Source organism: Narcine bancroftii, chromosome 10, assembly GCF_036971445.1.
Source record: "Narcine bancroftii isolate sNarBan1 chromosome 10, sNarBan1.hap1, whole genome shotgun sequence".
NCBI lineage: Eukaryota > Metazoa > Chordata > Chondrichthyes > Torpediniformes > Narcinidae > Narcine > Narcine bancroftii.
In genome coordinates, this window is record NC_091478.1 from 54830674 (window position 1) to 54852241 (window position 21568).

Below are 21568 nucleotides of genomic sequence, written 5' to 3' on the forward strand. Positions count from 1 at the left end.
TCGTGTGTCAATTATCCATACAAATGCTCATCATTCTTCCACATTAGAATGCTTCTGACACTGTCCATTGCTCAAGGAAATGATTTAATGTGTTTGCACGTCCATGTTTGTGTGCACATGTCTACATGTATGTGTTTGTGTTGTGTGTGGGTGTACACATTTGTGTGAGGAGAGAGGCCTGGCTGTGCATGGTGTGAGTGTGTTGGATGTATCTGGTCGCCATGCATTTGTGTTTCTGATTGGTGTATCCAATACACAGCATAGGTGTGAGGCTTTTGCAGATGAGATGCTGGACAATGTGTGTATGGAGTATATGTCTGAGCTGTCTGTTTGTGTGTAGTTTGTGTGTGGACAGTTACTTAGTGAATGGTCCAAATGTATTTGGAAAAACTGCAGACGCTGACAATCTGAAATAAAAATGGAACAGACCATCAAGTCAACAGATCAGGCGGCAACTGTGGACAGAGAAAGAGGGTGGTGAGGGTGGGGTGGGGGGGGGGGGTAGAATGGGGAGAACAAAGGAAAGATCTCTGCTAGAGTGAGACCAGGGCAGCTGAGGGGATGGGTTGCTAATGCAGCAGTTAGGGGCTGACAAGTAAATATGATTTTGTTTTTAAAAAGATGGTGCCTTCCAATGGCGATTCTTTACATGCAGCTCAAATCAAGATTGTTTTCTGATTGTACAAGTACAACCCAACGAAACGTTCTCCAGTCCTCGATTCAAAATCATGCAGGCACACAACCAGACATGTCCTACATATGTTTCGTCTGTCTGTATGTGAGTTAAGTATTTCATTAATACAAATAAATAAATAATGTTTTGTGCATATGAGAGTCTTGGATGGTTAGTGTGTCTTTGATCATTCACCATTCTCACTGCCTGTGGGAGGAAGCTGTTTCTCAGCCTGGTGGTTCTGGCTCTGATACTCCTGTATCTCTTCCCCAACAGGAGTAACTGAAAGGTGCTGTGTACAGGGTGGAAGGGGGTCCTCAATGATTTTGCACATGCTCTTAGACAACAATTCTGTTAGATCGCATCATTGGGGGGAGAGGGAGACTCCAGTGATCTTCTCTGCCACTCATGGTCCTGTGGATTGTCCTCTGATCCATTTCTTTGCAGTAATTGTACCACACTGTGATGCAGCCGGCTAGGACACTTTTGATAGAGCTCCTGTAGAAGGTTGACATAATGGTGGCTGTAGCTTTGTCCGCTTCAGTCTTCTGAGGAACTGCTGTCACTGTTGCGCCTTCCTGACAAGTGAGGAGATGTTGAATGTCCACAATAGGTCACTAGTTAAGTGAACTCCAAGGAACTTGGTGCTCTCCACTACAGAGTTACTGATGTGTAGTGGAGGGTGGTCATCCCTGGTTCTCCTGAAGTCCATGATCATCTCCTTCGTCTTGTCCACATTAAGACTCAGGTGGTTATTCTCGCACCATTTCACAAGATTTTCCATCTTCTCTGTAGTGCGACTCATTGTTACTGATGAGGCCAACGACTGTTGTGTCATCTGCAAACTTGATGACCCTGTTGGAGCTGGATCTGGTGATGCAGTCATGGGTCAGTAGCATGAACAGGCTTGGACTGAGCACACAGCCCTGAGGTGTGCCAGTGCTCAGTGTGATGGTGCTCGATGTTCTGCTACCAACACGGCCAGGATCCAGTTACAGAGAGGGCTGTTGAGGCCCAGTGAGGATAGTCTCTGGGGAATTATCATATTAAACACCAAGCTGAAGTCAATAAACAGAGCAGGCTGGAGTATGAGGCATCGTTCTCTCTAGGTGGCTCAGGATGGAGTGAATGGACAAGGCTACAGCATCAGTTGTGGAATTGTTTCTTTGTTAGGTACATTGAAAAGGGTCCAGTGTCTCTGGGAGGTGTCCTTTCATATGTTCCATCACCAGATGCTTGAAGCATTCCATAACGGTGGAGGTCAGTGCCACAGGGCAAGAGTCATTGAGGCCTGTTATTGTCACCCTCTTGGGTGCCAGGATGATGATGGATGTCTTGAACCATGTGGGAGTGATGGACTGCTGCAGCGAGGTGTTGAAGATGTCGGTGAAGACTTCCATCTATTGGTCTGTGCCGTCCTTCCATATCTGGCCCGGTATGTTCTGGTCCCACCACCTTGTGTGGGTTCACCTTGGATAGGGTTCTCCTCACCTTGGCATGGCTATGCTGGGGATCCCTTTATCAGGGGGACATGGAGCTTTCTTTGGCATCATCCTGTTCTTCTCATCAAACCGTGAATAGATGATGTTCAGTCTGTCCGGAAAGGAGGTGACATTGTCCTTAATTCGCAAGGTTGACTTGTGATCTGTTATATTCTTGATCCCTTGCCACATGCGCCTTGTGTTGCCGGGGTCATACAGTTGTCTGTGGATCCACTATGCATACCCTCGGTTTGCCTTCCGGATTGCATGGGAGAGTTCAGTCCTGGCTGATCTTCGTGCCATCCTATCCCCTGTCTTGAGAACAGCATCACGAGCTCTGAGAAGGGCCCGGACCAGGGTTTCTGGTTAGTCCTGGTAGTGAAGCATTTAATCTTGGTGAAATCCTCAATGCCAGTCTTTGAGCTCATGTACTCCTCGATGTTTACATGACTGTTGTAGATGGCTGCCTCCCTGAAATAACTCCAGTCCGTGGTCTCAAAGTAGTCTTGCAACACTGCTGTGACACCCACCCCCACCTGCCATGTCCTGATTTACCTCCAAACTGACCTGGTTTGTTTTTCCAGTGGTCTGTATGTTGGAGTTAACTGGATGGATATGTGATCCGAGTAACCAAGCTGGGGTTGAGGTGCAGCCTTGTACACATCAGGGATGTTGGTGCACACCTGTTCCTGGGTGTTCTCTCCTCTGGTGGTGAATTTCACATGCTATTGAAACCATGGTAAAATAGTTTTCCGGTTGGCATGATTGAAGTCGCCAGCAACAATCATGGCTCCGTCCGGGTGGGACATCTGGGCTTCTTCATTGGCTGACAGGAATCATCATATACAGTTTCCCATTCAGAATTATTACAACACAATCCTACAGTCACATTAACCAACTTATCAGGATGTAACAGTGTACTAAGGACGTTAGTGGATCTAACGATTGTTGGGAACAGCAAACTCCGATGGACCGTGGACGATTCAAGCAACTGACGTGCCGGGGTGGAGCACAGGTCAAACTAAAACACTGGGCCCTGAGGCCTCTGCTTCCAATCATCCTCCTGGCTGGATTAACTCAGAACCAGATTACAGCAACAGAGGGACATCAGGGATTGCTGTGCTCACTGTGGCATCGCTCAATGAGAGCATGCTGAACACAGCGCTACAGCTTGTGGACTTTCACCCTCCACCACCTGCACCGGACCAGATTTCAGAAAAAACCAGGGGAGGGGCATTTGTGTCATCATCAATTCATCATGGTACATTGGGAACATCTGGCGATCAAATGCCACCCATTCTACCTGCCGAGAGAGTTCACGGCCATCATCCTGGTCACAGTGTACATTCCGCCCCAGGCTAATGTCAGGCTGGCACTGGAGGGGCTGCGATCAACAGCCATGAGACAGGACATCCTGATGCCTTCCTGATCATTGTGAGGGTCTTCAACCAGGCCAGCAACATGTCCCATGAAGCCAACCCCCTCAACCACGCCTACTGAGGCATACCACAACCACACTTTGGCAAGTCTGATCGTCTGACTGTACTCCTACTCCCGGTGTACAAACAGACACTGAAGACCACAGCAGCAGAGGTGAAGACGGCGAAGGTGTGGTCGAGGGAGGTGAAGAAGCATCTGCAGGGCTGCTTTGAATCAGTGGACTGAAGCATATTCAAGGACTTGTACTCAAACTTGATTGACTATACCATGGCTGTCACCTATTTCATCAAGACCTGTGTGGATGAGTGTGTTCCCAGGCACACGTACTGTGATTATGCCAACCAGAAGCTGTGGATGAATCAAAAGATTTTCAACCCGCTGAGCGCAAAGTCGATAGTGTTTCAGACCTGTGATCCAGATCTCTGCAGAAAGTCCAGGTACGACCCACGAAAGGCCATCTCAGCAGCAGAGGCAATTCCAAGGGAAGCTAGAGATAGAGTCAGATACTCACCAGGTGTGGCAGGAGTGCAGGCCATTGCATCCTACCAGGAAAAGCCAAATTCAATAAATAGCTGTGATGCTTCAGCTTCTGAAGAGGAGAATTCAATGATACCAATGAGAATCCCTGCAGAAGCTGACGACCCTCTGATACCTGTCCCCTGAGGTCAACATCAGAACATTGTTCAAGAGGGTTAACCCTCGGAAGGCATCAGGCCCTCATGGTACCTGGCAGGACAACCAACGAGCTGGAGTGTTCATGGATATTTTCAAATTCTCATTGCCTCGGCAGAAGTTCCCATCTGCTTCAAAAGGGCATCAATCATCCCGGTACCCAAGAAGAGCTGTGGGAGCTGCCTCAATGACGACCGCCCAGTAGCACTAACTTCTACTGTGATGAAATAGATTGAGAGGTTGGTCATGGCCAGAATTAACACACCCAAGTAAAGATCTGGACCCACTGTAATTCACCTACTGCCACAATTGCTCCCCAGCAGATCCAATCTCATTGGGTCTCCACTCAGTCCTGGATCACCGAGACAACAGAAATGCGTGCAGGTGGACTGTGGAGAGAATTCGGACTGGTTAGAGTGGAAGTGCCAATGTACAGGACAGGAAAACCTCCAGGGAGTTGTGAACTCAGCCAGCACCATCATGGGCTTTGTGATCTTCACTTAATCGAGAATATAGAACAATACAGTACAGTACAGGCCCTTCGGCCCTCAATGTTGGGCTGACCTTTACCTTTACCTTCCAAAAAAAAAGTATTAAATCCTCCCTACTCCATTTTCCTTCATCCACATATCTGTCTAGATTCTCTTAAATGCCCCCACTTTTTCAGCCTCCACCACCATCCCTGGCAAGGCATTCCAGGCACCCACAACACTGGGTGAAAAAATAAATAAGAAAGAGAGAGACAGGAAAAAACTTAACCCTGATGTCTCCCCTAAACTTCCCTCCCTTCACCTGCTGTTTGCTATTCCTGCCCTGGGAAACAGGTGCTGGCTGTCCACTGGCTATCTATGCCTCTCATAATCTTGTAGACCTCTATCAAGTCTCGTCTCATCCTTCTACATTCCAAAGAGAAAAGTCCCAGCTCCACCAACCTTTCCCCATAAAACCAAGCAACATCCTGGTGAATCTCCTCTGCACTCTCTCCATAGCTTCCACATCCTTCCTATAATGAGGTGACCAGAACTGAACACAATACCCCAAGTGTGGTCTTACCAGAGATTTGAAGAGTTATAACGTGACCTCTCTACTTCTGAACTCAATCCCCCATTAATTAATTCCAGCATCCCATAGGCTTTCTTAACTATCCTATCAACCTGGGTGGACCCCTTAAGGGATGAATGGATTTAAACCCCAAGATCCCTCTGTTCATCCATGCATAAACCCTGTACTCAGCCTTCTGGTTAGTCCTTCCAAAAAGCATCACCTCACACTTATCCGGATTGAATTCCATCTGCCAGCTAAGTGTGAGGTGATGCATTTTGGAAGGACTTCTACAAGAGATTCAAGATTCTTTCATCGTCATGTAATATAACACTGTTTCCTTTAGTCTACAGTAGTGATTCCCAAAGTGGGCACTGCACCCTCCTGGGGGCGGTGGAAAGATCCCAGGCAGTGGTGAAGAGAAAGGGGGAGGTCAGAGGTGGTGAGGAAAAAGAGGGCAATTAATGTTTGTTTCATAATGACATGCTCTGGACTGGACACACACCACATTCATGTCTGCAGGGGTCAAGACTCCAGGTTTGTAAGAATTTCCATTATCTTCAGGGTGTAATGTACATGTAAATTACGTGTAAATACACTGCCCCCCCCCCTGTATTTTTGGCCCCGATCACAGATCCTCACCCCCAGCCGCCTGCCCTGCTAGCCCCAGACGGCTGATCCTCGTCCCGATCACCTGCCCATCCAACATCTGACAGCTGATCCTCCCTCTGGCCTGCTGCCCATTGAGCTCCTTTCAGCCCAAAGACAATGTAGTTACAGTTGAGATGGAAATGTACCCTTTCATATTGCTAAATAAACTAGTTGACAAAAATTGTATTTGTGAAATACATATGCCTATATTTAGTGTTAGATTAGTTGCTATTTGAAATTTGTGGTGGACCTAATACCAAGGAAGAGATGTGTGTTCGTTGTATGTGTGAGTGGGTGAGGGGGGGTTGGGGGACGCTAGAGATTTGGCCTTGGACCAAGGGGGCGGCAACCCAAAAAACGTTTGGGAACCATTTGTCTACAGGAAGTGACTCTTACAGTCAGAGAAAGAGAAGTAAAATCGAGTCGTTTCCCCCCCCCCCCCCCCCCGCCACCCACCCAGAGCCACTGAGTGTCCGCAGATTTCCCTCCAACACTTCCTCAGCCCCTACAGCCACACACAGTCCAGTCTGAACCATCAGCAGCCCAGGGTCCAGATTCCAGTCTCTGACACCATCAGGAAGTCTCAGTGCCTGAATCCCCTCGGGACTCCTTTCTGCCCTCATCACTATCTCACGTCCTATGTCTGTTTCCTGGTACCCCTTCAGCCAGTCTCTAGCAGGCCTTTCCCCCTTCCCCTCTCCCCTCCTCCCTCTCTCTCATCCCCCCCCCCTCACAGAGATGCAGAATTGATAAGGTAAAGGCCTCACTGGATCATTTCTTCTGTGTAGGCAATCCAGATGAAGGAGTTTATGGAAAAATATGACCAGAATGCAGATGGGCGGATTGAGATTGCTGAGGTTAGTGTTCCTGTTCCTGTATCAGGGATCCCTGTGGCCCGACAGCTTGCTCTTCCTTTGAGGCCATGTGTAACTGGGGAGTGGGCTAAGGTACCCCCTTACCTTGCGTTAACTCGCGCGGGTCAGAGAATGCTAAAACAGATCAGCTGGAAGACACACCGTCCCCATCCCAATCCTTAGCCAGGGGCTGCAGAATAATTCAGCTGCTGGCCTTGGTACCCGAGTGGGCAGCAGGGTGAACCTGTAGGGGCATTTCACTGCTGTCAACAGAACCTGAATATCAGAATTAAACAAGACAGCCATCTTTAACCCATCTCCCCCCGCCCCAGTCAGAGAATGCTACGGCCCTCCACCCCTCTTAAGGAGCTGCCCTCACCCAATCCAACAGCACACCTTGCCCCCACCCTCTGCCTTCTCTCCTCCCCCCCCCACCCACCTTGGCACAACCCCACCCTACACCCTCATCCCCTCAGTGCAGCATGCCCCCCCAAGACCTCTCCCCCTCTATTCAGTGCCTTCCCCCAGTCCCTTCTCATCATGCAACCCCTCCTCCCCTTGTCCCTTCTTTTCTTGACACCCCAACCTCTCCCCCTTCCCCCCCATTCAGCACCCCACTTTTTGTCCCTTCTCATCATGCAACCCCCTTGACCCATCTTCCCGCACCCCCCTCCCCGTCTCTCCACAACCCCATTTCAGTGCCCTACCTTGGCCCCTGAAAGTGCACCTCGCCCCCCCCCCCCCTTGGTCCCCTCTCATTGTGCAAACCCCCTCTCATTCACCCCTCTTCCTATTCCCCCCCCTCGGACCCTTCCCACCCTGGTACAGTGCCCCACTAAAAGGGCCCCTCCAGCCCCAAGGTTGCAATTCACTTGGTCCTGAATGTGCCACCCAGGCACAGCTGCCTTCTTCCACCCAGCATCGTAGCCAGAGTCCTTCCCTCACCACCCGACCAATGGCACCGTGGCAGGACATTTGGTGATAGGCGCTGGGTGGGAAGGGAGTGGCTCTGTTCACAGGATGGGGCTGTGGGTGGGTCTGACGATCACTGGGTGGGAATGTGAAGGGATTGGCTCCATGTGCCCGATGGTCATGGGGTGGGGGGTGGAGGTGGGGGAAGTGGGGTGTGAACAGCTCCATATGTCCGACAGTCACGGGTGGGGATGAGGAGTACTGATGTGGGGGTGGGGACAGTTCAGTGTGTCTGATGGGAACAGCGATATCTCTGCATTCCTTTCCAGCTCGCCCAGATACTCCCAACAGAAGAGAACTTCCTACTCTGCTTCCGTCAGTGTGTGCGGTCCAGCGGAGAGTTTATGGAGGTAGGAACAGAGTTGAATGGTTTTTCTGCTCGTGTCCTGGTATACAGTGGAAAGCTTTCTTTTACATGCTATCCAGGCAAGTCAACCCATACTGGAGTACAGCAGGTAGTGCAGGGCGCAGTGTTGCAGAGTCAGTTAAATACTGCAGGCACGAGCCGCTCTAAACACTTAGTCATTTTTCACCAGTTTAAAAAGAATGGTTGGTGCAGTGCTCTTATGGCAACGCAAACCTGGGTTCAAATCCACCACTAAGGGGTTTGTACATTTTCCCCATGTCTGCGTGGGTGTCCTCAGGATGCTTCAAGTTCCAGAGACGTATGGAGTTAGTAGGTTTCTTGATTACATGGGTGTGATTGGGCAGCGCAGGCTCGGGCCTGATACTGTGCTGTATCTAAACTATGCGTGTTTTTTCCCATCAAACTCAATAATCCCATCTTAATACACACGCACGCACACGCACTCACACTCAGAGTTTGACATCAGGGGCCCATCTTGTCCATGCCCACCAGTTGCCTACCTTACCCCTTGGAGCGCAGGAGGATGGGGGTGATCTCTGAGATGTGGACAGAATCACGAGAGGAAGAGATCAGGCGAACGCAGAGAATCTTTGCCCAGAGGAAGGGAATTGATAACCAGAGGACACAGGTTGGGGGGGGTGGTGGGGTAGATTTAACAGGAACCTGATGGGGTAACTTGTTTACACCCAGGGTAGTAGGTGTAGGGGATGGGCTGCGAGAGGAGGTCGTTGAGGCTGGCACTATTGAAATATTAAAGAAAGAATTTGGAGAGAAGCATGGAGAGATGTGGGCAAACACAGGCAGGTGGTAATGAGCATGGGTGGGACAGTTTGGTCGGTGTGGCCAAGCTAGACCACAGAACCTGTTTCTTTGATTCTATCTAGTCTGATCTACCTGCTGCAGCCCATATCCCTCTCAGCCTTTCCAATCCACATGACTGTCCAAATACCTTTTAAAGGACAGAATTGTACCCACCTCTATCTCTGGGAGCCCAATCCATGTATGTGTAAAGAAGGAATCCTCCTGACGCCCACCCCCCCATCCCTTTTAAATCATCCCCCCCATCCTTTTTAAATCATCCCCCCCATCCTTTTTAAATCTTCCCATCTTCCCCCTTGTTATCTTCATCCTTTGCCCTCCTGTGTTAGACTCTATCCCCATCTACCTTCTTTATTCAATGTATCTCCTAGGCAGGCCCTGATTTCCATCACGCTGCTCACTACCTTATCCTGTTTTACCCTGTATTTGTCAATATAGATTGTCAGTTCTGACCCTTGTAACAGCAGAGCCTGGAGTTTGGAGTTTGGAGCCGTCAGTGGGAGAGAAAGAACAGTCAACGTTTCTGATCGGAACCCTCCATCGAGACATGATGAAGAGTTCCAGCCCAAAACATCCTCCAGCACATTGTTTGCTGGTCATTGTGATGCGCCTTCTGCTAAAAACTCAATAATTTATTTCCATTTTCTGCCAAATAATCTGTTGCCCGCCCTTGTCAATATATTTGGCCCGAGTGCCCTTGTTTCCTGGATCAAACTTGTGTGTGGTACGTTAAAGGTTTTTTGAACGAGATGTATTACAGCAATCGTCACACTTGACTCCCCTGATGATCACATTACCAAAAGGCTCCATTTGATTTGTCAAATGCAGCTCTCCTTTCATTGCCCAGCAACGATGATTTTCTTTATTCCAACACTACTCTGTGGTGTCCGGTTAAGCAAGTGGTCCCTTGTTACCTCCCTTGTTTCCACAAATAGCATTGTAATATTTGGAGGGTTCCAGTTTGAACTCTGGATAATTGTCCTTCATGTCACTAATCTTTCTGCAGATATCTCTTCTGAATGAACAGAGAACATGACAGCACAGTTCAAGCCCTTCGGCCCACAATGTTGTGCTGACTCCACAACAATCTAATCCTTCCCTCCCTCACGCACATAACCCTCAATTTTTCTTGCATCTGTCTTTTGAATGTTCCTGTTGTACCACCCTCCATTGCTACCCCCAGCAATGCACCCTCCACTCTCTGAGTAAAAGAATCCTGCCTCTGACATCTCCCCTCAACCATCCTCCGCTCACCTTAAATGGCGGCTCTGCCAGAGCTGGTAACCACGGTGGTGGACCAATGAGGGGCTCTGTGGTCGGCGGGCTGTTGGTGACTCGAGGAGAGGAACCCATGCAGGCTGCAGGTCAGAGGTCTCATACCAGGCTGTGGACTGCTGGAGACTGGCTCAAGGCTGGCTGAAGGGGTACCAGGTATCGGAACCGGAATGCATGAGGATGCTGAAGGCTTCCTGATCACGTCAGAGGTTTGCACGTGGAACTTGGGTCGCCAATGTGTTGGACTGAAGGCTACTCAGCTGCCATGGACATTCAGAGATGGGAGGGGGGGGGGTTTCTCTTCTTCTGGCTGAAAGGAATGCTGGGCAATTTCTGCTAATGGTGAATCTTCAATGAATCTTAGACTATAGGAAATTTTGAGAATTACATTTTCTGCTTTATTACATGACAATAAAATAATCTTGAATCATAAGCCAATGTCCTATGTTTTAGCTGAACCAATCCATGGGATTGGTTGAATTTTTTTTTAAACTTTATTTATTCGTTCAAAAAAACAAATAATATATGACATATACAACAATTAACCATAAACATGAATGTTATTTTTTATATATAATAAAAGAAAAAAATGGCCCCCCCCCCACAGCCAACTCTCCTAAGGAGAGCCATAAAGAAAGAAAAAAAAATTAAAGAAAAATTAAATATACATATTAATATCTAATCAATGTAAATTGAAATGTAAATATTCTGAATATAACAACCACATTAATAAAAAAATTATAATTATCATGCGAAACATACGTAATTTTTTCCATTATTAAACAATATTTCATCTCATTATGCCATCTATCATTTTTGTATCTTTCCATGTACTAGAAATACATTTTTTCGCTACGGATAAAGCTAAATATACAAAAGCAAGCTGAAACTTATCTAATCCCAAGCCTTTCAAAAGTTGCAAACTACCCAATAAAAATACTGTTGGATCTAAAACTATTTTAATTTTATAGAGATATTCTAAAAACGATTGAATTTTCTTCCAAAAAGATTGTATACATGACCAAACGGCATGAAAAAAAGTTCCAACCGTATCACGACATCTAAAACACAACTCTGATTCATGAAAACCATACTTTCTTAATTTTTCATGTGTTAAGTATAATTGATGTAAAAAATTGTAGTTAATCATTGCATAATGAGCATTTATCAATCTAGTTATACTATCATAACAAATATCTAACCAATCATCTTCAAAAAAAATAAAACCAGTATCCGCTTCCCATTTACTTCTAGATCTATCCCAACCCTTTTTATCCATACCATCCTGTAATATTTGATACATAGATGAAATATAACCCTTCTCTGGTACCTTCATAAGAAAAATCTCAAATTTAGTCATTTCAGGTAAAATCATATCTCTACCAAACATACATCTTACCAAAGATCGAATTTCATAATAAAGAAACAAAGATTTCTTATCAATACCAAAACCTTCCCTCGTCTGATTAAAAGATAAAAATTTACCCTCTTTAAAACAATCTCCCAAATTTTTCACACCTTTAAATCTCCAATGCAATAAACTTCGATTATGTATTGAAAAAGGAATAAGTTGATTATTATACAACGGAGTCAAAGCCGATAATTTACCCCTAGAGCCTGTCATTTTATTTTTCTTTATCCATAACTTCATTAAATGTTTTAGTATAGGCACATTATATTGTTGTAACAAATTTATATTCCATCTAAACAAAAATTGATGTATTTCAAATTCAGAAATATTTGCCATCTCAATTTTGGCCCAACTAGGAGGCCGTACCAAATCCATCAATGAACTAATAAATTTAAGTTGGGCTGCTTCATAATAATTTTGAAAATGTGGTAAACGTAATCCCCCTAACTCATATTTCCAAGTTAATTTATTCAAGGATTGGTTGAATTTTAATCCCAATGTTATCCTGCTACTTTAATTGCTAATAGTAATTATTCTGACTTTTATTAAACCTGTCAGTTCTCAACAATGGCTTTATAAGGGGGAAAGTTTCCTGCAGTCTATCTGTACCCTCATCATCTTACACAATCATGTTCCTCCTCTGTCCTGGGGAGACCAGACCCAGCTTTTTCGTTCTCTCCTCACCACCAGAAGGCTCCGCCCCAAGTGAATGTTCCCTGCCCCCTTTACCATGCATCATATTCTGCTCACTTCTTAACATTTTTTGTCATCTTAAATGTAGACCTACAGTACAGTAACAGGCCATTTCGGCCCTCAAGTCTGCGCTGCCCAATTTATACCCCATTAACCTACACCAATTGGTGGGAAGAAACCTGAATTCTCCACCCCCGGGGAAAACCCATGACATGGGGAGAATGTACAAACTCCTTACGGGCAGTGTGGGATTTGAACCCTGGTCCTGATCACTAGCGCTGTAGCGCTGTAAAGGGGTGGTACTAACTGCTACCCAAATGTGCCACTCATTATCACAGTGGGATCCCTTTCTTGTGAGGTTAAACGAGTTCAGAAAGAGCCTGCTCTCTGCCCATTTCCATTATGTGCTCCTCCAACAAAGTGAATTTGTCTTCCAAGTTGCTCATCATCTCTGCTGCAGTCTTTATATTTGACTGTTTCTCTCCAAAAGCGTTGTTGCTGTAACTTCTTCTGGTGATTTTTTTTTTGCCTTTGGCCTTGTCCTCCACACGGACAAGGCCTTTATCTGGTCCAGGCTTTAATTCTCATTTATGACGGCAACCTCCCTTTAAGGAAACCAGCGGCTTGGAATGAACCAGAGTTGGCACTTTGCTCCCAAAAGCTCATTGCTAAAGGTGAGTGGGATTAAAATGGATATTGGGGTGGGGAGGAGGGGAATCTCAACTCCTGGACTGAAGGGTGAAAGTTCCCTGCTTGTGTCACGCTCTTGAACTAATCTGGGATTCCTCTGACACCACCCAAGGCCTGCATTGGGTTTTCTCTCCCACTTTGGGAACATTTATGATCTCTTTTTAATTGAATCCAATCTAGTATTATTTTTAAAGAAAATACCTGTTCAGCTACAGGAAGTGGGTTTTTTGGTGCATCTACACTGTGCAGTGTGTATGACAATAAAGTTATTTCCAGAACATTCCACCACTGCATGCTCGCAGCAGCTCAGTGCCCCTTGATCTCAACTCGTGTCGTCTTGTTTTACAGACCTGGAGGAAGTACGATGCAGACTGCAGCGGGTACATCGAAGCAAATGAGCTGAAGGTGCCTGTACATTCATTTCATTCCATTCATAATGAGCTGTGTACCGATAACAGCTGAGGCTGACTCGGATTGGATTTCTCTTGAGTTGGTCCCAGGCAGGGACCAGGCAGGGACAGTGCTGATCTGGCTTGCGAGTGGACTTGATCTATTTAATTTAGAGATACAGTCTGGTAATAGACCCTACCAGCCCATGGTGTCCAAATGCACCCACATAACCAACTCACCTGGCACAGATGCAGCAGGTGGGCAGCTGGGAAACTACAAAATCAAGAATGCACCCCTGAAGTGCACGTCCTGTGTGGGCAAGGTCTTGCGCAATCACTCAATGAGCAGGTTCTGCACGGGCAAAGTCTTGTGTAGTCACAATGGACAGGTGCTACACAAGCGAGGACTCGTGTAATCACATCATGGGCAAGGTCTGCACAGGTGAGGTCTTGTGTAATCATTCGATGGGCGGGTTCTGTGCAGGTGAGATCTCATTATTACATAACGGGCAGGTTCTGCACAGACAAAGACTCGTGTAATTACATGTCAGGCAGGTTTTGCACAGGCAAGTTCTCACGTAATCACATCAAGGGCAGGTTCTGCACAGATGAGATCTTGTGTAATCATACGACGGGCAGGTTCTGCACAGGCAAGGTCTCATAATTACACGACAGATAGGTCCTCCATGGGTGAGGTCTTGTATAATCAAACAATGGGCAGGTTCTGCACAGGCAAGGACTCATATAATTACACGACGGGCAGGTTCTGTGCAGGCAAGGACTCATATAATTACACGACAGGCAGGTTCTGCGCAGGCGAGGACTCGTATAATTACAACACTGGCAGGTTCTGCGCAGGCGAGGACTCGTATAATTACAACACTGGCAGGTTCTGCGCAGGCAAGGACTCATATAATTACACGACGGGCAGGTTCTGTGCAGGCGAGGACTCGTAATAACCCAACGGACAGGTTCTGCGTGGACGAGGTCTCATGTATTACACAATGGACAGGTTCTGCGCAGTTGGTTCGGGGATGGATTGGGGAAGGGACATTTTACTCTGCTCATTGGGATCTATTTGGTGGCAACACTTTGTGTCCACTTGGCAGCTCAGCTTGGACCTCAGGCTGCTGGCTTCCCACAACAGTCCAAATCAATATCCTGTCATGGAGCTGGGACCCACTCTTATTGTCACATTTACTGAGGCTGGGAAAGTTCATTGAACTTCTTTATTTTAGACTGCTCACCAGAGTTACAGAGTGAAATGGGGTTCATTTAGGAGTCTGATAATAGCAGGGTATCCTACTTTAATCTGGTGGTGTGATTTCACACTCTTGAATCTCCTTCTCGATGGGAAGGAGGTGAGGAGAGTCTGGCTAGGGTAGGATGAGTCCTTTGGAAAGTTGGCTGCTTTTCCAAAGCAGTGGGAGATGTGGATAGAATCGATAGATGGGGTGGGAAGGTGAGGTGGTGCATGCGCGAGCCTCATTCACAAACCTCTGCAGTTTGTCGCAGGCTTCGGCAGATCAGTTCCCATCCCAAGCAGGGATGTACCCTGACACGATGCTTTCAGTGGAGCCTCGGTACAAGTCGTTGAGGGTTGCAGGTGATGTGCCGAATTCCTTCTGGACAAGTAGATGGGCCTGTGCCCTTTGTTACATCTCCACGACTGGAGCCAAACAGGTTGTTAGAGATGTTTAGGGATTTAAAGCTACCTGCTATCTATCTCCCAGCACCTCCAAAGCAAATGCAATAGCTTGTGAAATTTCCACAACAGTGTACTGAGGGCTTTGGATGGACCGATGTTGAGAGGAAAATACAGGGTTGGAAGAACTGGGGCAACCTCCTTCCTCTCGAGTGGTCACTGACATGGCCCCGTGTCTCCCCGCAGAGCTTCCTGATGGACCTGCTGAAGAAAGCAAATAGACACTATGATGATAAGAAGCTGCAGGAGTACACGCAAACAATTGTGAGTGATGGGGCTTGTGTGGGCCCACCCCTCCTCCTCCCCATACTGCCTCGGTCCGCTGGAGAGGCAAGGGCCCCTCATACGGAGGCAGTTGCTCAAGAACCTAATCCCATGCCACCTGGACTTTTTCCCCCCCTGCCTCCCAACACAGCCCACCCTCTGCCTCCTCTCTCAAAACCAGCCCGCTATGGCCCAACCTCTCTTCCAAACCCCAGTAACAATCCCAATCCTGCCTCCTGCCCCTCCCAACCCATCCTTCCCTCACTCAGCCAAGCCGGAGCCCTTTTTCCCACCTTCACCCCCAGCCAGAACCCCTCACTTCCTCCTTCATCCCCAGCCAGAGCCCCTCACTTCCTCCCTCATCCCCAGCCAGAGCCCCTCACTTCCTCCCTCATCCCCAGCCAGAGCCCCTCACTTCCTCCCTCATCCCCAGCCAGAGCCCCTCACTTCCTCCCTCACCCCCTAGCCAGAGATCCTCATTCCCTCCCTCAAGACAGAACCCTTCGCTCCCTCCCTCACCCCCAGCCAGAGCCCCTTGCTCCTTCTCCCCCTCCCACCCCGATTGAAGACCCTCACTCCCTGCTGAGAAGGCAGTGCACGTCTCCAGTTACCGCCACCGTGAGGGAGTGAAGGGATCGATCACCTGGCCTTCCACTCTTTTCCTTGCAGCTGAAGATGTTTGATGCGAATGGTGACGGGAAACTGGGCCTCTCAGAAATGGCGCGGTGAGTTGGGGAGTGTTGAGTGCACTGGCGGTGGGAGTGGAAGCAGCATCCAGATTAGTGTCGTAGCCTTCAAGCTGAAGGTGATGTTTGAAGGGCTGGCCCACCCTCTTGGTTACTTTTTTGACATGACCTTGAGGAGATGGGAGATGTGGTAGGTGCAGAGACCCGTTGTATAAAAGGATGTAGCACAGGCGGACAGACGTGTAGCTAATGAGATTTAACCTGGGGCTGATCCCAGAGGTGTACAAAAATCACACATGTAATAGATGGGGTGAGCACAGTCTTTTAAGGGAATCGATAACAAGTTTAAGGCAGGGGTAGGCAACCTTTTATTTAAAACTCACATTCCATAAGTGCTCTGTGATTAGTAAGGGGTTGCTTAAGATGGTGTGTGAGTCCATGCAGACAACACCCACAGCCTTTCCTTCATCTACTTTCTTGGTAACCTCCTCAAAAAACTCTACAAGATTTGTTAAACGTGACCCTCCTACCACAAAGCCACACTGACTGTCCTTAATCAGCCCTTCACTGTCCATCTAAATACCTATATGTCCGGTCTCTCAGAACACCCTCCAATAATTTACCCACCATCGACGTCAGGCTCACTGGCCTGTAATTTCCTGGTTTACTTTTGGAGCCTTTTTTAAACAATGTGGCCAAGGACTTGTTAATATTAATGTAGGGCTTTTCTTTAATTCTAAAGCATATTTTATTGAACCAGGGGGCATGAAAATACATGGTCCTCCACACCTGGTCCGTCCTCCACACCTGGTCCAACGTACCTGTGCACTAAAATTCTTACTTGCTGCAACTCAACAGGTACTTTTAAAATAAACAACCACAATAGTGTACTTAATTAAAATGAGATAACAAGTACAAACAAAAGATAATAAATCTATTTTGTTATTCTTCGTGCAAAAAAATGGAGTTGGCCATAGTGCAGACAGTCCTTTAGTGGTGTTGGAGCAGTCCCTGATTGGTGGAACAAGGTCCTGATCGCCTTTGGAAAGAAACTGGTCTTGGACCTAGAAGTGCTGGTCTTCCTTCTGCCCAAGGAAATGGTAGAGGCTGCCTCATTGAATGCATTTAAGACACAGATAGATTTTTGAGAACAGGCAAATTAACGGTTATGGGGGACAGGTAGGTAAGTGGAGCTTAGTCCACAGCCAGATCAGCTGTGATGTTGTTGACTAGCAGAGCAGGCTTGACGGGCCAGATGGCCCGCTCCTGCTCCCATTTCTAATCTAAATAAATGTAGATGATGTGTAAATCACTATTATTTGTCTTTAAGACGAATTCTTTCTTTTTACTTCCTTTAGTTTATTACCTGTTCAGGAAAACTTTTTACTGAAGTTCCAGGTGAGTGTGCTGAGCTCTTTTCCCCTGACTTTATTCCAAGGCCCCTCCCTTGTCCTGAAGCAGGGTCTGGCTGAATGTACAGTCGCTCCCATATGAGTTCACGTGCCTGCCCAATGCAGGGCCTCGAAGCCAGCACTTGCCTGCTCCTTTCCCGTGTCCATCCTCCAACAGTGGAAAGTGGCTGGAAACAAACCCTCCTCTGTAGCCCAGTGTTGGCAGCACCTTGCTGAGGTCTCCCAGCTGAACCCAAGTTGGGGATTTGGTTTGGGGCCTTGGTACAATTTAGATAAACTCTGTGTCCCATGTACTCAGTGGATTGTCAGGGACCAAGAACTGTCCCATGTTTTGCACAGGCAGAAGCAATGGCCATGGTGTTGTGTACTTTGTGCATCATCCCCCCCGGGAAATTTCTGACCAGGTTTTAAAGGACTATGGTAATGAACTCCACAACAATTTGTATGGTAATGAACACATTTCTGCTACCATCCTCTCTGCAGTACAGACAACTGCTCCCTCCACTCTGACTGAAACTCCCTCCTTTCACTGCAAAGTGGAGCTCTTCATGGGTTTTGATGCATCAACCTTCTACCTACACCACCAGCCCTTCACATTCAATGTCCAAACAACAGTTGGGATGTCTTCTCCAACAGGTTCTCCTTTTGGGTTGGCCACTGTCCCATTTATTCCCTCTTACCAACACTAAGCAAGAGGCCGTGTGGAGCTCTCTTGATTCCAATACAGTGCAAAGATTCTCTCTCTCTTCTGAGACCCTTTTTGTCCTCTTCCACCCACATTTCCCCCACTCAATTCTTCCCTCCCTCCTCCCCTTTGGTTCCATCTGGCCCCATCTGTCCTCCACCTCTCCCCTCACATTGCTCATTACACCACTGTTGTCACCTTCTGCTCCAGTCAGGTTTTGAGCCTTTTGTTTCTCCTACCTCTATCTCCATTTGTCTGGCACCTGCTCATCCTTCAACCCTCCCTGGTTCACCAATCCCCCACCTGCCCATGCCTGACTCCTCCCACTCTACCGTCACAACACCCTCTCAGTGCTCCCAGTCTTGATGATCCATTTTCTCTCTCCCACTGATGCTGCTTGGCCCATTCAGTTGGTCCACCACTGTTGTCAGGGTTCCTGTTCAAGATTGGATCTACTAGAGTTTTTTCAGATGAAATATTGACCAGGATATTGGGCGATCTGCGTCTTGGAGACAACGCCATCAGTGGGCAGAGGTGCTCCCTGTTTAATCCTGGGCTCAGATGCCATCTCCAATTATTATTTCTACAACATGGGCCACACCACCTTCACCACTTTCTACCCTGTCCTCCATACTGGTCAATTTTCTTCGCCTCCTCTCATTTCCCAACTGTCTCTCCATGTAGCCGCCAGCCCCTGGAAAAGGCGCAGCCGCCAGCCCCTGGAAAAGGCGCAGCCGCCAGCCCCTGGAAAAGGCGCAGCCGCCAGCCCCTGGAAAAGGCGCAGCCGCCAGCCCCTGGAAAAGGCGCAGCCGCCAGCCCCTGGAAAAGGCGCAGCCGCCAGCCCCTGGAAAAGGCGCAGCCGCCAGCCCCTGGAAAAGGCGCAGCCGCCAGCCCCTGGAAAAGGCGCAGCCGGCATCTCTCCGTCTCGGCTCATTTCCATGGGCCGTTCATGCAATATTCCCAGCATTGTTCTGAGACACAGCTGATCCTGGTGGACTGCGCATCTAAACCTATGCACCCTTCTCCAGCTCCATTTACCATCGCTGCACTCTCTGTCACGCCTCACACAACTGTCTCCACTATCATTGCCACTGAACCTCTCTATTGAAAACCTTCCTTTACACAGCTGCAACCACGAATATCTGTCCATCTTTTTTCTGCATTCTATTGATTTAATTTATGCTTATTGGTTGTTGGTGTATTTTACATTCAAAGCAAGTTCTTTGCATCTGTATATTGTATTTGGGTCTATGACCACAAACTCTCATCTCACTTCTGCTGGCTCCATAACCTCTAGTCACTCAGTTCAATTTTGTGATGTTTTTCAAGTCAAGCTTTAGTCGGTGTCATTGAGAAGATACAGGGGGGTTTAACTGTGTATGTTGTCTTCTGTCTGTTCAATGTCTCAAATGCACTCCGTTTCTGTGATTTGAACAAGTTGTGTTAGTTTTCCATCTGTCTGGATGTCTGCACTGGAAAATGAACCCCTTCCCACCGTTGAGCAGGTGACATGTGTAGGTTTCAGTTTGCCCCCAATGTCCATGTGCCTCAAAGCCCTGCCCTCTGCAGGTTATGGAGTGGGCAGTGCCGTGGGCCAACTAGCTATATTAGTGACTCCTACCAGTGGAGACCCCGGCTCGACCTGAACCTGTCTGCGTGGAGTTTGCACGTGATCCCCACGACTGTGTGGGTTTCTCGCCAGCTCACCTGGTTTCCTCCCTTGCCCCAAAGGTTTGTGGGTTAACCCATTGTAAATTTGTCTCTCGAATGTAGATGGGTTTGGGGTGGGGTGGGGGGAGCGGGGAGGAGTTGATGGGAACACCGGTAGAATGAAATAAATTAGTGTGAAAAGGAATGGCTAGTGGTCCGCGCAGACCCAGACAGCTGAAGGGCCTGTCCCCAAGCTGGCCTTGCTCACGGCTCTCTCCAACTCGAATTGACCAGGGCAATCAGGTTCTCCCATGGCAACGACTGGAGATTTCTGTTGGACAAGTGGCAGTGTAGCAAAAGTATTTCGTCTGGACAAGGGCTTTCCTCACATCAGCCTGGCTAAAGTTTATGTCAGCGATAGGCTCACCTGTCTAAGGAGAAAGGGGAAGCCATTTAGGACTGAGATGAGAAAATCTTCCCTAATCCACACTAGTCTCTCCTGCCTGTGTTTGGATAATATCCCTCCAAACCCATCCCGCCCATGTCTCTGGCCAAACATTTGCTGAACGTTGCAATATTACCTGCCTCCACCACCTCCCACAGCCCACATTTCATCAAGGCTTACAGTGTTAAGCAGGTTGGATGTTTGCGACATTGGGCAAGTCCAGAACAGTCTCAAGAGAAAGGGAAAGCCATTTAGGATGGATGCTCAGGGAGTTATGAACTTGTGGAACTCTCTGTCACAGAAAATTGATGAACCTTGTTTAGTAGATATGTTCAAAAGGGAGTTGGAAATGGGTCTTGGCTCAATTATCAAGGGATGTGGAGAGAGGGAGGGCAGAAATTAGACACTGAGGTCATAGGATCAACCATCGTCATATGGAATGGTAGTGGAGGCTCAAAGACCTTCCATTCTATGATTTCCATCCTCCGCCAACATTCCCCTGAGAACCCATCCCTAAATCAGACTGGAAAACCAAGAAAGATGGGAGATGTGATCCAGGAAATTATAGACCGTTAGTCTGGCACAAAAGCCCAAGCTGCCAGGAGCACAGTGAGTCGAGTAGCATCTGTGGAGGTGAAAGGAGTTGTCAACGATTCAGGTCCTGATGGACCCACAACGTCAACCATTCCTTTCCTTCCACGTAATCTGCCCAACCTGCCAAGTTCCTCCTGCAGTTTTCCTTTTTGCTCCAGGTTCCAACCTCCTGCAGCCTCATGTGTTTTCGTTTGTCAGGCACCCGTTATGGGGAAATGACTGGAGCTGCTCCATAAGGAAGTGTGAGCATGATCAACTGATCAGAGGGTGTGGGGGCGTGTAGAGGAGGGGATGTGCTGACTAAACAAACCCATTGTTATTGAAGGAATGGCTAATAGGGGATGCTTGTGAATGTTAATTAACTTAAGGAGATGGCAGATTGTTCAGGCACTGGTGGGCAGTTTAACTACTCAGGTGAACTTCCTTGTGCTCTCTGTGACTTAAATGAATCACCATCACATTTTCATTTCTTCATGTCTGCTCCCACGAAAATCGGCCATGAAGGAGCCTTTGTCTAGATGAAATATGTTTAGGGGTGAGCAAAAAAATTGTATGGCCATCAGTAGCTACAGAGCATAGTTTCTCAAATTGAAGCCATCTGTGTGGGATTGGGACCATTCACCCTTCCGATCTTGCTTTGCCAGTCATTGTAGCTCTATTCAAGTGATTTTCCTAGCTTGGCTACTTTGTAAATGGTCA

At 47.6% G+C, this 21568-nt stretch overlaps 1 protein-coding gene across 2 annotated transcripts in view; it reads left to right on the forward strand.

Moving 5' to 3' along the window:
• calb2a (calbindin 2a) overlaps window positions 1-21568 on the forward strand; it is a 64913-nt gene that overhangs the window by 19561 nt on the left and 23784 nt on the right. For both annotated transcript variants that reach the window (XM_069900943.1, XM_069900944.1), the window contains exons 3-8: window positions 6747-6815; window positions 8054-8134; window positions 13388-13444; window positions 15320-15397; window positions 16067-16122; window positions 17442-17481. In XM_069900943.1, the coding sequence (XP_069757044.1) occupies window positions 6747-6815; window positions 8054-8134; window positions 13388-13444; window positions 15320-15397; window positions 16067-16122; window positions 17442-17481 (381 nt within the window). The remainder of the gene's footprint in view (window positions 1-6746; window positions 6816-8053; window positions 8135-13387; window positions 13445-15319; window positions 15398-16066; window positions 16123-17441; window positions 17482-21568) is intronic.